Source organism: Brachyhypopomus gauderio, chromosome 17 (assembly GCF_052324685.1).
Source record: "Brachyhypopomus gauderio isolate BG-103 chromosome 17, BGAUD_0.2, whole genome shotgun sequence".
Taxonomy (NCBI): Eukaryota; Metazoa; Chordata; class Actinopteri; order Gymnotiformes; family Hypopomidae; genus Brachyhypopomus; species Brachyhypopomus gauderio.
The window spans coordinates 8,597,716-8,612,638 of record NC_135227.1 but is presented as its reverse complement, the minus strand read 5'-3'; the positions used below and the strand labels follow the sequence as shown (position 1 = coordinate 8,612,638).

At 44.3% G+C, this 14,923-nt stretch overlaps 1 protein-coding gene across 2 annotated transcripts; it reads right to left on the bottom strand.

Annotated features, from left to right (window-relative positions):
• Nucleotides 1-586: 586 nt before the first annotated feature.
• ptpn21 (protein tyrosine phosphatase non-receptor type 21) lies at nt 587-14,885 on the bottom strand. 2 transcript variants are annotated; one of them, XM_076977670.1, is made up of 20 exons: nt 14,424-14,885; nt 13,528-13,808; nt 13,007-13,176; nt 12,788-12,885; nt 11,827-11,894; nt 11,608-11,678; nt 11,132-11,219; nt 10,935-11,023; nt 10,710-10,797; nt 10,359-10,438; nt 10,122-10,229; nt 9,638-9,698; nt 9,419-9,500; nt 7,862-9,300; nt 7,168-7,302; nt 5,322-5,540; nt 4,866-4,994; nt 4,497-4,731; nt 3,558-3,718; nt 587-3,343 (listed from the first exon to the last, which is right to left on the bottom strand). In XM_076977670.1, exons 2-20 carry the CDS (start codon nt 13,705-13,707, stop codon nt 3,215-3,217), a joined length of 3,630 nt encoding a protein of 1,209 aa, XP_076833785.1. In that variant the 5' UTR covers nt 13,708-13,808; nt 14,424-14,885; the 3' UTR covers nt 587-3,214. The 2 variants fall into 2 exon arrangements, with proteins under 2 accessions (XP_076833785.1, XP_076833786.1); XM_076977671.1 differs by lacking the exon at nt 10,122-10,229.
• Between the last annotated feature and the right edge of the window lie 38 nt (nt 14,886-14,923).

The following is a 14,923-nucleotide window of genomic DNA, read 5'->3' as shown; positions in this document are numbered from 1 at the left end:
GCACTAAATGATGAATTTACATTTTGCAGCACGATCCTATGGACCACTTTCCTCTGCAAATAAAGCAGAAATTTGCAGGAAGTCCTGATTGACTTCCATTTTAAAAGTTGCACTTTCTTGAGAAGACCTTTTATGTTGGATAAGCAGCCTCAAACTAGAACTGTTTAGTAACAAGAACTTAAAAAGGCTTACAGGCAATCATTATCGGATTACTTCAGAACTGTGCGTGTCTGTAATAGGTTCCCTGTCCAGCTTACTAAACTAATCATCAATGTTTGATACTTTAGGACACAGTTCGAAGTTTGCAGAAAAAATGTTCAAATATTCTAAAGAATAAGTTATTTAATTTAAGGAAATATGTGTTTTCTCCTGATTATTGGTAAACACTTGAAACCACTTATTTAAATTGTGAAATAAGTCCATTCTACATCCATGTTTTCATCATATTCCACAATTCCATGCCAAATTAAAGTAACAATTAAATTTCTCACCTAGTTAAAGTAACATCCCACAAGTAAAAGAACCTTGTCCACCTTGAAGAAAAGCACTTGAAACTACTGAATACAAAGAGATTTGGGGGACAAAATTGGCATTTTAAGTTGGATATTTGTGTTTTAATACTAAACAGTCATCAGTTTTAGTTTGATAAACATTTTTTGTGCCATTAAATTTATCTCGACCCGTTGATTTCTTCCCCAAAATGAACCAAATGAAGATGTGAAGATCATTTAAGATGAAGATTATCAGAAACTCAGTATGGTTGCCCTGAAATATACAACACATGTTGAGGTAATACACTAAATGGTTAAAATATATATAAAAAAAGTTTTGCATTACTGATACAGGGTGTCTCAAAAGTAAGAAAACACCCATAAAAAAATGTATATAGTTTGTGATGATACAGAATGATGTTTATCTCATGAACAGATTTGTTATTGCTTGTGCCAGCATTCAGACAGATATTTTACTGAAAGTTCAGCAGGAATGGGAGTAAATGATAGCCTTAACATTCATTTTATACGGGTGTTTCTTTACTTTGAGGCACCCTCTATATTAGATACTTCAATTTGCTTCTTTTTTGACTGTTCACTGAACACATCACTATTAGTACAAATCAATATAAAAACAATATTGAAAAAGTTTGAATTATGGAAAAATAAAATTGTTTCCATACTGAAGGGAAAAAAATAGAAATAAGACTGGATTTTCTAGTTTACTCCAGATTTCCCTTAATCCTGAATGACATTTTCTATAAACAGGTCAAGTCTAGCATGACACTATATCACTCCAGAGATTCAAGCCACGTTTTAGTCACAATCTAGGGTTAATTTGTAGAAAACTATTTAAATGTCAATTTGCATTCAGACTGGCTTTAAGACAAACTAAACAAAACAATCAACAGCGGGCCATGTGTATTTAGTGTATGGGTGCACTGCAACAGTCTTCATATTATTGTGAAGCTTTACAATTTGCAAGGACCGTGCTAATGTAACAAAACACTCATGAGTTTATTCCATGCAATGCTGAACTGGGCCGTCTGTGCCAAAACAAACGAAGCTGTACCCAGTGCTAAGAGATGAAGATTGATGGGCTTTTCTTTAAAAGCTACGTTCACCAGCCAAGACAAACTACTATTCACAAGTCAGATATTTGGACCAAGTCTTTGCATTCATTTGTTTTCTAACTGGACAGGAAATGCATGCCAATCCAACTTCAGTTGCACTCTATCTAAAAACATGATTATTCGTGGTGATGTAATCTAAACTGAAGTGCTGGTATTGTTATAATAGTGTTGAGCATGAGATGCAGGCAATTTTAACGTCTCAGCTCCTAGGGCAGCTAGTACAGGTACGTTCTGGTTTAGAAACACCCTGCAACCTTGTGGTGGAATGTTGGTCAAACTAAAACAGGCATGAAAATATCCGATCTCAAGGTCTGGCAAAAACTGTATAGCATATATACACACAGGGGACACCAACATACCACACAATCTTCCAACAATTGGTTTCTTCTTTTCTCCAATACACAAAAATCATGAAGTTTCACAGTGTGTGAAGATGTCCTTAAGTGTCTCTGAAGGAAAATGAATTTTCTTTGGTAGATTATTGTAACCATCACATGTCTATGCAGCAAGGATATAAACAGTTTATATAAAGACTACAGCTGTGCTTTTCCTCAATAAATCCAAAATTCAAGTTGGACAGTTCTTTGGTTATATTAGTTTTAGCACTTCTGGTAAAAATATATCACAAACAGATGCCAAAAAAAAAATGTCCAGGGGCGAAAGGGCTTGGGCATAATAAATCCTTCTTGATATGTATAGGATATGGAGCATTATAAATTATTTTAATATAATACTCTATTAAAAATGTATTAAAAGATTCTATCTGCAAACATTTATATAAAAACACTCTTCTTTGGCTGTATCCTAACTTAAGATATCCACATAACTTGAGTTATGCAATATGCATGATAGTTGTGCAAAACCCATGTTACTTACTCCATTGTCATCTGTGAAAGACTGCATGAGATGCAAATCTCAGGTGGGAGTGCAATGTCCAAGTGTCATACACTTTTAGCTATGATACTCTCTGCTTTTGAAATTTTATGAAAGCATTTAAAATTTCAGAACTTTATCTGCAAGCGTCCTAAAATGTTGTGAAAACAGCCTTCGTTTTCAAAGTTCAACCTCCCTACAACTTTAAACACTGTGATCATACCTTTTCAGCTCAGTAAACCTTCACTCAAAACTATCGATCAAGATAGCCATTAAGAAAAACAAAGGAAAACATTTAAAGAGGAGCAACCAATATTGTTGTACATTTAACAATAAAGATGCAGCATTAGTGTAATTTGCTATATACAGTACAATAAAAGTGCTGGGATTCATTAGAGCAGTAACCATGTAGTGAAACACGCCACAGTGAAATCTCTGAATAATACTGATGAATGAGAACACGTTCTCCTGAATTGCAGAATCCTTCAGACCCGCCCCACATCCTTCCGAGATCCACCCCTTCACTACTAATCAAAGTGCTCATGGAGTGAATCCAAGGGAACTCCGCCCAACCTCCACCACCTCAGGCACCCCCGCCCCCCAGGAGACATCCCGTTGGCACCCCTGAGAACATGCGCCAGGAGGGGAAAAGATCTGCTCCAGTTACCATGGAAAAACACCACCTTCCATGCATGTATGGCAGCTTATTCAAGACTCTTATATAAGTCTGGAGTTTTTAAGAAACTGTATGAGGGCTTTGTAAATGAAGCTGTACTGGGACATGGTCTGCACCATCAACATGCGCTGGTGCCGTAGGAGCTTCAGAACCGTAGGGACGTCCAGCATCTGGAAGAACAGAGGTCAGAGGGTCAACCTAACAGCATAGCTTCCCCCATCGCTCATGTGAATAAGGGATGAAGTGAGTGATAACTGGCTAACCATTAATGCATGTCAAAAATAAACAAATACTAGCAGTGGTAAGAACACTGAAGTACTGGCACTTTGGGGGGGCGGGTGTATCGGACCAGTTAGGGGCATCATAGGCCAAGTGTGCACGTACCTCATTATGTTCCAGACAGGCTACCATGACCTCAGTCAGGATGACCACACCGGTGCGGCCCACCCCTGCACTGCAGTGCACCAGCACGGGCGGGTTGGGGTTCTTTGGATCGCTGGTGCTGTTGGTGTGTCGCCTCACTGACTGAATCTCTTCCAGGTATGCTAGGACATGGAGGAAGAACAGGCCTGTTTCATCGTTTTTTAAAGTAATGAATGAAAAACTCTTCAGTTTGATTAGTACATAAATACATTTTTCTACATTGATTACTAATAAAATTGAGAGTTTGAGATTCATAACTTGGTTTGGACACAGCTGACTGAATGCATGTTCTATGTAGTCTTAAAGGCATTTTTAGCAAATGGTTTATGCTTAAATTTGCTGCCAAGATGAATATTAATGTCGATAGCCAATATATGCCCCCCCCCCATTTTTTTTTACACAGTATATGATTTAAATAATAATTAAATTTTAAATGATTTTGCTCATCAAACAAGTGCTCAGCGTACATAAGAATGTGTTCAGGGCATCATAGGTGCTCAGTATACATGAGAATCTGTTCAGCACATCATAGGTGCCTAGTATACACGAGAATGTGTTCAGGGCATCACAGGTGATGCCTCATAAAGCTGGTTAAGAACACCAAGAGCATCATCACAAGCTGTCCAGTATCGGGTGGCTCTGAAGAACTTTACAGTTCTTTACAGACTTTACAGCCATCTATTATACCATCTATTTTGGTTTAACATAGCATAGTAATGTGTCATTTCATTATTTTGATACCTTCACCATTTTTCTAAAAAGCAGAAAATATTAAAAATAAACTTTTGACTAGTGAATTGAAGAAGAAAAACATTTTGGATGTCTTCATGAGTGCAGCACTATTTAGCATAAACTAAGCTGAGCCAAGTGGGCCAGCCCCTCTATGGGTGAGTCACTCACCCAGAAAGCCTTTGAAGTCCTCAGGACAGCCGTGGTCAGGCCAGTCAGTGTACTGCAGGTGCCAGACGGTGCGCTCCTGCCCCGTGAGCAGGTGTTTGATCTTCAGGCCCGTGGTGGCGTAGCAGCCCGAGTCGGTGCGGAAGCGGGTGGTAATTTTGAAGCGGCCGTACGTGACGGTGTTGTGGCGAGAGCCCAGGCGGGGCCAGTAGCGGAAGCTCTTCTCACGACCCCCCTCCTGTGAGTGCAGCGTTAAAAAACCACACACAGGCCAGAAGTGAAGAAAGAGAATGCATGACCAGAAGAACCCTTTGGAGTGTTCTTCCTCTGGGAACTTCAGCAGGTCTTTGGAAGCATGGATGAAACACACACCTCTTCAGCAGTGACCATAGCAATAATGGCAACTCCTTGTTCCCAAACCATCTGCCAGAAGTCTTGGCATGTGTTGGAGAGGGGACCTTGTGATGCAATGTAGTTCCACTCCTCCCCCACTACCGTGACCTGGCACAGACAGCAAGGCAGCACGCAATGAATGAGCAGCATTCAAACGTGTGTGACAAAGCCACACTGGTAATGTGATACAGCAAATAAAAGTCCATTACAAGAATATGCTTCTTGTGATGAACAAATATATAAATGTTTAATGAAAACCGCAATCTGACCATGGCAAAGAATGCATCAATACATCAATACATATATCTGCACAACCATTAAACACAAAACACTGAAATCGATGGCGAAGCAAAATGTAAAATCCACCATAGGAAAACAACCAGGACAGTGTTCTCTACACGACGAGAACTTGGCATGTGGGTGTGAGGTGCCTACTTTGATGTGTGAGGCATTGATATAGCCCGTGTTGTTCTCTTTGGTGGGGACGAGCTCCACCCGCATGTCGTCGTAGGGCAGGACGTCCTGGAAGCGGTTTCGCTCTGCGTTCTCAGGCTGCTGCGCTATGCTGCACTCGGCGTCAGGTCGTTTCTTGGGCAATTGCTCGTACTCCGTGAAGACTATGCCCTGCTCCAGAAGTTGCTCCAACACCTTACACTGGAACACACACACACACACACACACACACACACACACACACACCTTACTCAACACAACTTTGTGAAGGAGTACAACCAAACATCCTAAACATTTAAACTCAGAAGATATACAGTGGGGGGGGGGGGGGGGGGGGGGGGGTATTTAGTCGGTCACCAATTGTGCAAGTTCTCCCACTTAAAAAGATGAGAGAGGCCTGTAGGTAGACCTCAACTAAGAGACAAAAAAAATTCAATACATCTCAATATCCTCTGTTGGCAACGACAACAAGTCTTCACAAGGTTGGCACACACCGTTGCTGGTATGTTGGCCCATTCCTCCATGCAGATCTCCTCTAGATCAGTGATGTTTTGGGGAGAGCAACACAGACTTTAAACTCCCTCCAAAGGTTTTCTATAGAGTTGAGATCTGGAGACTGGCCACTCCAGGACCTTGAAATGCTTCTTACGAAGGCAACTCTTTTGTTGCCCTGGCAGTGTGCTCGGGCTGTGTGCTGGGAGACCCAAAGGTTTACACTCAAAATCTCACAGTACATGGCCCTATTCATCTTCACATGTACACGGATCAGTCGTCCTGGTGCCTTCGCAGAGAAAACATGATGTTGCCACCCCCATGCTTCACAGTAGGTGTGGTGTTTTTTGGATGCAACTCAGAATTCACTCTCCTCCGAACATGACAAGTTGTGTTTGTACCAAACAGTTCTACTTAGGTTTCATCTGACCATATGACATTCTCCCAAAACTCTTCTAGAACATCCAAAAGCTCTCTAGCAAAACTTCAGACAGGCCCGGATATGTACTGGCTTAAGCAGGGGGACCCGTCTGGCTCTGCAGGATCTGAGTCCCTGGCAGCGTAGTGTGTTACTGATGGTAGCCTTTGTAACGTTGGTCCCAGCTTTCTGCAGGTCATTCACTAGGTCCTCCCATGAGGTTCTGGGGTTTTTGCTCACTGTTCTTGTGATCATTTTGACCCCACGGGCTGAGATCTTGCGTGGAGCCCCAGATCGAGGGAGATCATCAGTGGTCTTGTAGATCTTCCGTTTTCTAATTATTGCTCCCACAGTTGATTTCTTCACACCAAGCTGCTTGCCTATTGCAGAGTCAGTCTTCTCAGCCTGGTGCAGGTCTACAAATTTGTTTCTGGTGTCCATCGACAGCTCTATGGTCTTCACTATAGTGGAATTTGGAGTGTGACTGTTTGAACTTGCCCACAACCTCAAACAGGTGCCATTAATACAGGTAATGAGTTTAGGACAGAGGAGCCTCTTAAAGAAGAAGTTACAGGTGTGTGTCAGCCAGAAATCTTGCTTGTTTGTAGGTGACCATATATTTATTTCCCACCATAATTAGCAAAAAATCAGACAATGTGATTTTGTCTCTCATAGGTCTACCTATGATGTCAATTACAGGCCTCTCATTCATCTTTTTAAGTGGGAGAACTTGCACAATTGGTGACTGACTAAACTCCCCCCCCCCCCCCCTATAGATTACATTTAATACAGTTCATTTAAAACACACACACAATATAAAAATGAATATACACACACATATAAAATGATACTTCTCTACAACCACTTGACTGCCTAAACAAGCTCAGCACAATGCCTGGGTTTGTCAAGCACGCCTACCCTTTCATCGTTGGAGGCTTTCCCCGGCTCGCCCTCGCCCTGCGTGGGCACGCGGGTGGGCGAGACGCCGTTGGGGACCGCCACCTTCAGTGGACTCGTCTTCTTGCACTCTTGGCGGGCGCTCTTCTTCATGCCCTGTTATGCGTGTGGCAAAAATTTGAGAAAGAGTGCGTGAGCGAGACGAACAGCGCACAGGATCCTTGGCGTATGAGCTATCAGTGCTGCTGTGGAATGCTGCCAGGCGAGTCCCTTGACCCGCTCGCCTACATTCCTGGGGCCACAGGTGCAGTTTCCTGGACGCTTCCCAGAGATAAAAATATTCTGCATCGACAGGATTGTATAATAATAACAATAATAATAACAACAATAAAAATTATATAAAAACCCTGCCACAGTAGCCTAAATCTTTAAGTGGCCAGTGTTAAATAATACTTATAATATAATAATAATAATAATAATAAACCACTGACTGGTAATAATTCTCATCCACTGAGTAGCCAGAATGAAGGGTGTGAGAGAAAATTAACATAGTGATTCTTTTACAAAAGAATCAGCCGTCACTTTCTTTTCCATGAAACTGAAACAGCTTTAGTGGCACTGTGACAACGTTTGGCATTGATCATGACAACCTGCGACATCCCCAAAACACACTGGGCACTTGTGACTGTGCAGGCCAGTTAACTGGAGAACTCACGGGTGGAGGGAGGCCGTCGATGTTCCGTCTTGCGGCCGGCACGTCAGACACGGGTCTCTTCTTGAGGAGCTCCCTCTTGGTCTTCACTCTGCCCTGACTGCTCAGGTCCCCTTCAGAAACAGAGGGCACCATGGCACTGGCCTCACCAAACAGGTACAGCGGCCCTGCCTCCTCCTGTTCCTGGATTCCTGGCGGGGGTTTGAACCCCAGAGGACTGGGAAGAACCGCATCCAGGCTGGGGGCAAAATGGTAGGCGGGCGGAGGTGCCTCCATCAGCGGATGTCCCAGAACAGCCATGGTTTGATCCGGACAGGCGACCGCGTCCTGAGACTGGGGGGTGTGTCGACCCCCGTCGTCCTCAAACTCCTCCTCTTCTCCGCTGCTGTGCACCAGCATGGTGGCATCCGACAGGGACTTTTTGTGCCCGTAGCACACGTCCTCCTTTAGGACAGTCTCCTCTGCTTTGGTCCTTTCCAGGAAGACGCTGAGCTCTGAGCCAGAGTGGGTGGAGGCGGTGGGCGGGGCCAGCGGGGGCCCAGCCTCCGCGGCCGAGACGGACACCGCCCTCTCCTTCAGCCTCATGCCGTCCAGGCCGTAGGCCAGGGCGGCGATCTCGATGGAGTTGCGCTTCTGCGTGTGTGGGCGCCGGGGCATGATGAGCGGCTCGCTCACCTCCTGCAGGGAGTGGGCCACGGGGAGGCTGTCCTCCTGGAAGGTCTGCACCGAGTGGTGCACTCGCCGCGTGATCAGGTCCGGGTTGCTGCTGCTGACGTACAGGTGGCGAGAGAGGTCCGGCGTGCTGTTGGCCGGCCGCGGGTGGGCGTGGGGGTAGGGCGGCGGGGGCCGGTACACCTGGGTACGCATGATGTTCGGCGCCGGGTACTCCTGGGCCTGCTGCAGCTGCACGTTGGTGAGCTCGGGCACGCTGACGGCGCCCACCACGGGCCGGCGCTCGGCGGGGTACGGGTACGGGGAGGGGCTGTGGAAGCTGTAGTTGAGGTGGTACTGGGCGGCCCCGTGCTCGCGGATCTCCGGCTGGCTGTACACCAGCGGGTCGGGCCGGCTGTAGACGTACGAGCTGCCGATGTTGAGGTTGCGCATGGAGCGGCTCTGGCGCTCGGCGGCGGGCATCACGGCGCAGGTCTTCTGACGCATGACGGTCTCGTAGTCGGGCGTGGCGCGGTAGGAGGGCGGGATCAGCACGCTGTGCCGGTGTGTGGGCACGTGGTCCGGCCGCATGACGTCGCTGCCCGTGATGCTGGGGTTGGAGGACATGGGCGAGGGCTGAAGGTACAGCTGCGGGTTGTTGAGGGAGCTGGTGCTGTGGGCGCTGTACACGCTGCCGTTCCGGATCCTTCCGTTGTACTCGTGCGGCGACCGGTCCAAACTGGTCTGAGAATGGTAGTAGTATCCGTTCTGATTGTTCATGTAGAGGTTGTCTACAACAAGTGGGGGTAAAATGGTCATGTTAGGTTTACATAAAAAAAAAGAGCCTTCAGAAAAGTAACAAAGCACTTATTTTGTGAACAGTTAACCAAAAGTGAGATAAAAATTTACCTTGGGAGGATGTGTAAGGCTCAGTGTAATGTCCATTGTAGTGCAACGGCGGTGGAGGCATCATGTAAGGTTGAGGCTTGGGCTGAGCAAGAGCAGCAACAATGTTGAGATTACGACCTCGCCACACATGACCAATCACAGGGATAGACCCAGTGAAGACAATTACATGCCAAGCGGCAGGAATAAGCCAGAGCGAGCAGTTATTCAGATCGCGCATACCAGAGACATCCGTGTGGAGGAGCGCTGTCTGACCGGGTTCACCGCAACAGTCGGAGTTTGGCTGTCGGAAGAGACGAGAACGAGTGAAACAAGCCGGAGAGCAGCACATCGACTACAACAAGCACAGAGGGAGAGACAGGCTTTCCAGGATCGATGTGGGAACAGGGTGCGTGTTGTGAAATTTGAAACCACAAGGGTATGAAACCGCCAGAGTGGCCCTAACTGCTGAAATCACATAATGGGAGTAGTGCGGCCTTCATGAATGTACAACCTGGACACATCTCAGGATTTTGCTTGGTGGTCATGCTATATGTGTAAAGATCTGATTGGTCATGAGCCGGACAGTTTGTCTGCATCAGAAATTCGACTATTTGGGCTTTGCAGCAGAGATGTAACATATGGCAAATGAAGGTTCCTGGCTGCTGCACCAGTGTGAGGACTCTGAGTGGAGAGTGGAGGTGACCACCGAGGAGGACTTGCTCACCCCTTGTTAGAAGGCAGCGAGGGACGAGAGAGCATTGGAAAGCGAGGAAATGAAAGAGTGAGAATGGACTTCTGGGAGCCCTCAGAAGGCGGGGCCTCAGATTCCTCTCTGGAGACAGGAAAGGCACAGGGATGAAGTCACCAGAAGTGACCGACAAAGACACAAGCGTGAGCACACACACGCACACACACACACACACACACACACACACGCAATAATTCCGAAAGCCATACTTACAGACTACTCTTATTAATCTTATAAAACTTGTGCCGTGACAAGCACATTCTGCACACATATTTGGAAGTCTCCATGTCCTCCTGAAACAGATGAGGAAATCCAGTCGCTACAAGGTCAGGAATTATAAGCATCCATGGCTAAGGCCTGCCGTGCTCAGCTGAGGACAGTGGCATACAAATGCCTGCAACTAGTGGTGCACTGCACACACATGAAGACATATTACATACATGCACATGAATCAATCTCTTAATAAAACACAGGTACAAGTAGCCCACAGAAAGGGCCGGCTGTGGGCTTTGAGCTACTTTGAGCAAACCAATGCCTGTGAGAAGCACCAGTGGTGTAACGTACAGTTTGAAACTGGATGGTGTCCTCTTTGTTGGCCAGCTCCAAGGCGAAGAACGATTTATTATGAGTCATGTTATTAATGTCATTCCACCTACATGGGAAGAGGACATCAAACATGAATACCATTGATTACATTAATGCAACCTGAAGTCAACCATAGAAAATACATGACAAATTAAGTACATGACAAATGATTTATTCCCCACCAGTTAGCACTGAAATACATACCGAAATAAGAGAGGTGGTCGGCCATTTTTATGCTTGACAAAAATTCCATCCAGACACGATCCAATAAGTATATCTGCACCTTGGCTATCCTGTGTGGCAATGATGGGGGGGAAAAAAACATTGCAAAACATTTTTATATCATCGAAGTGTAGGACTCTGGCTCAAGCTTCAGTAGTGGACCACAACAGCCGTCGCACCTTTGCTTGAAAACTCTCCTGGCCATAACCGTCCATCTTCTCCACCTCCTGCATGTACAGCATCTCCGCTTCGGGCACCGGCAAGCCTCTGAGGTCGAAGGTGAAGATGGAATGTGCAAAAACACACAGACGTACGTCAGCGATTGGCCTACTAGTCAAACATGCCTTATCACAGTAGTGGATCATACGTCATATAACATGCGCTCTGTGAATAGACAGAATATCTGTAGAACAGCAGCAAGATAAGGCTGGAATTTTTTTCCATCAGAACGCAGTCCCTTATTTTAAAGTCCATAATCACATAACAGCAGGTTTGTTCTTCATCGTTTTACTCTGCATATATCTCTGCTGTGCAGCTGTTTGTAGAAGCCAGATGACGAAACCATAAGTGATCTTTACATGACTAAAAAGAAACAATGTCAAAACATCAAAACACAAAACTAAAGAAACAAATATACTTCAAAGGATGTTCTCACCGGTAGCTTTGATACAGCAGGGCCACTTTCTGAGTGGCTTCTTCAACAACCCTCTCATCTTGAATCCAGTCCTATGTGCAGAGACGAACAGAATGTTTTATTTTTTAAAAAGGAGAGAGTAAAAAATTTAGTGAATATTGCTTAAACTACTGACCATTGGTGGGGTTGAGATTCTCAAAACAAAAACAATAAATGAAAGAAGGGCTATGAATGACTTACTATTGGGAAAAGAACAAATTTTTGTAGAAATTCCTGTGAGTCATAGCGGTTAAAGTCACCAAAGTCCGCTATAATCACAAAAGAATATACATAAAATTTCTATTAATTTCTTTTTATAAGTATAATAATTGTATTACACAAGCCAACACACCACAAGCACTCTACAATTTTGTAAGTACAATCTGTTTGTTGGCCAGATCTGTGACTATCAGGCTATTTAATTTAATACTGCTGGTAAAACAAGTGGTACTTTTGCAAAACAGCATTTTGCGACAAGATCTTGTTTGATCAAAGCCAGTGAAATATTTTGGAAACCAGTCTTGAAACAATAGATGTTAAACAGTAACAGTAATTCCAGTCATCCTGTTAGAAATGTACATGCTATGCTGACAATCCAAAGTATTAGGACAGCTATACGCTTCTATGTACTGCATTTGCTAATGTGCAAAAATAGCCTGTGTTACATATCCGATCTAACTGACCCACATCAAACTAAAGCAAAAGACCATTTGACTCTACACATACTGGCCAATGTGTGTTTGCATGCAAGCATCAGAGCAACAGCAGAATTCTTTCCCCCTGGGCAAGATGCATGTGAGCCAGCAGTTTGGACCAGACTGCAACTGTGAGTGATGTCAGTTCTTCTGCTATGTTAACACCAGGCCAGTAACTTTGGCTGCCAGATATATCTTTGCCAGCAGTGTTTGAGATTCTTCTCCTGGGCAAAAACTGCAACCAAAAATGTCAGGCTTGCATGCTCTGCTTACTCACCTAAAAGTGTACCTAACAGTGCTTCAGTTTGATTAACTTTAGAGTCAACACACAAACTGATTATAAATAAACTACAGCAGGGGTCACTTATGTCTTACAGGTACAACGTGCATGATGTCTAGCCCAAATCTAACCTGTATATGATCAGCCATTAGCTAAATATCAACTGTAAATTTTAAAATCAGAATACCTTGTACAGCCAAGCCTGCCAATCGGATTGCCTGTTCAATTGAGCACGGAATTCTCCCCTCCAAAATATCTTTCTTCAGCTGGAGGTAATACTGATATCTGTTAGATTAGAGATGAACAAATCATCATCAGGACAATACTGAAAACTGATGTAGAATTTGGTTCAGCACCACCTCCACCAGTGGATCAAATGATGGCAATGACTTCTCTCATTAGTCACCTGGTTATCTCTTGTTGTAACTGGGTAACAGTTGGCACGTAGAAAACTACTCCAAAGTAAACAGTGGGCTCTAGTCCGTATTTGTCAAGCTGTTTCTTCAGTGGCTTTTCTAAATCAATCCATCTCTGCTGGTTTTGTTTGTTGAAGTACCAGAGGCTGAAGTAAGTTATCTGGAGAGTGAACAAAAGGTCAGTAAGGCTCACAGGTTAATGGAGCATAAGGCAATATTGTTCTGGATAAACACCATTATTCTGGGAACGACGAGTGGGGAATATTTAACAACCTTAATCCAGACTACTTTACCACTTCTATACACTTGATATCACATATGTAAAGAAGTTTTATTTGCATACGAGTGTTCATACTTTAATTAAAATGTCAGACTCTATTCTGATTAAAGAAGCCAGCAAGTGCTGATGAGTGATATTGGTCAAGCACACAATTAAGACTGCTTTAACAAGTAAAACAAAAAGCTAGCTAGCTAACACAAGCTAGAATCGTCAGCAGAAAACAATACAGACCTCTCTTAACTCCAGTCTCTGAGCGACTGCTTCCAGGCATTCTTGCCCAGTGCTCTCCACTGAAAGTGTAAACTCCACAAATTCCCCATTGAGCAGCTGGATGCGTGTGACCAGACAGCTCTTGCTGGAGACAGTGTACCTCCGTGTCCTTTTCAATTTTAATCCAAACGGTAAGGGCATGTTTCACCAGTGTCGGAAAGACTTGCTATGCTTCACTTTAAAATTAAGCCATCAGCAAATGAGAAAGTTCTCCAGACTTCAGAAGGCAGTTACATGTATACCTGAGGGTAGGTGGGGTGTTTGGGAAATCAAGTGCACAATATTATTAGGAAGCATTCCTAGGAGCATGCATCGTTAAGATTCAGTGGAAAATGTTTTTTGTAAAATATAAATAAATAAATAATCCAATCCAAAACCAACACACATACAAACACCACCTAATTTGGCCGCATCAGTATCTGTCAGTAGTGACCAAGGTTCCGTGTTTACTGCACGTTGGACCTGCCCAATGAAAACTTTTCAGATGTTCAGCGACTCTAACTTTAATTACTAACTATATTACTAACTAAAAACAATCCAAACTATTCCAATATAGTTACAGTTAAACCAAAGAATATCCCTGTTTTTTAAGACGGTATCACATTCTAGTTATAGGCGATCCAGACTTAGAAAATGACCATCACACCACAACAAACGAGCCAAAGGAGTCACAAACACGGCCAAATGTCACTTAACTACACCCCGTTATATAACCATGACTTTAACTTAGTTAAGTGAGCTCATTACGAACGACCCCCCCCTCCCTCCACAAAGGTGAAGCTGCCAGTTAACACCATAAATCCACGTTAAATCACATTTAGGTGAAGTTTGTCGAGGAGTTTGTTGACTCGTCTCACCTCTGTTTACTACAGCGGGCTGAGGCGGCGTCCCAAATCATGCTGCGGGCAACAAGTGAGCACCGAAAACAAACAAAAACAGAAAAACACACTCTCAAAAAGTGAAAAAAAAACGACCCGAGAACGACCACCTGGTTCGGTGTAGCGCTATAATAGCGGCGTTTCCCCCGTGTGGTGCGAGGCGCTGTCGGGCACGGCGGCTCCGTCCTGACGGTCAACTCAACCGTGTTAGCCACGCAGCTAGCTAGTTACCGCTAGATAACGCCATAGTCGGCTTACCACGGCCATTAAATTCTCTTCATATTCATTTAGTTTACATCAACTGGGGGTGACGACACTATTTTTTCTCCCGATATTAAAAGTTTCGAACGTAATCCGAAATACGTTAAAGTTTGTGCAAGATTACGCATGTTAGGTTCATGGGTCACACTAGTAGTCGCTCCCATACTTCACTTCCGGTTGGAGCACGTAAATCCTTTGGTCGGATACGTCCGCGGACC

What these genes read in the sequence shown, in the direction of transcription:
- ptpn21 (XM_076977670.1), bottom strand. Translation starts at nt 13,707, where the DNA reads ATGCCCTTACCGTTTGGATTAAAATTGAAAAGGACACGGAGGTACACT. An exon ending in TCAATGCCTCACACATCAAA is followed by an intron (nt 4,995 to 5,321) that starts GTAGGCACCTCA and finishes TGTCTGTGCCAG; the next exon opens with GTCACGGTAGTGGGGGAGGA. An exon ending in CTATGGTCACTGCTGAAGAG is followed by an intron (nt 4,732 to 4,865) that starts GTGTGTGTTTCA and finishes CTGCACTCACAG; the next exon opens with GAGGGGGGTCGTGAGAAGAG.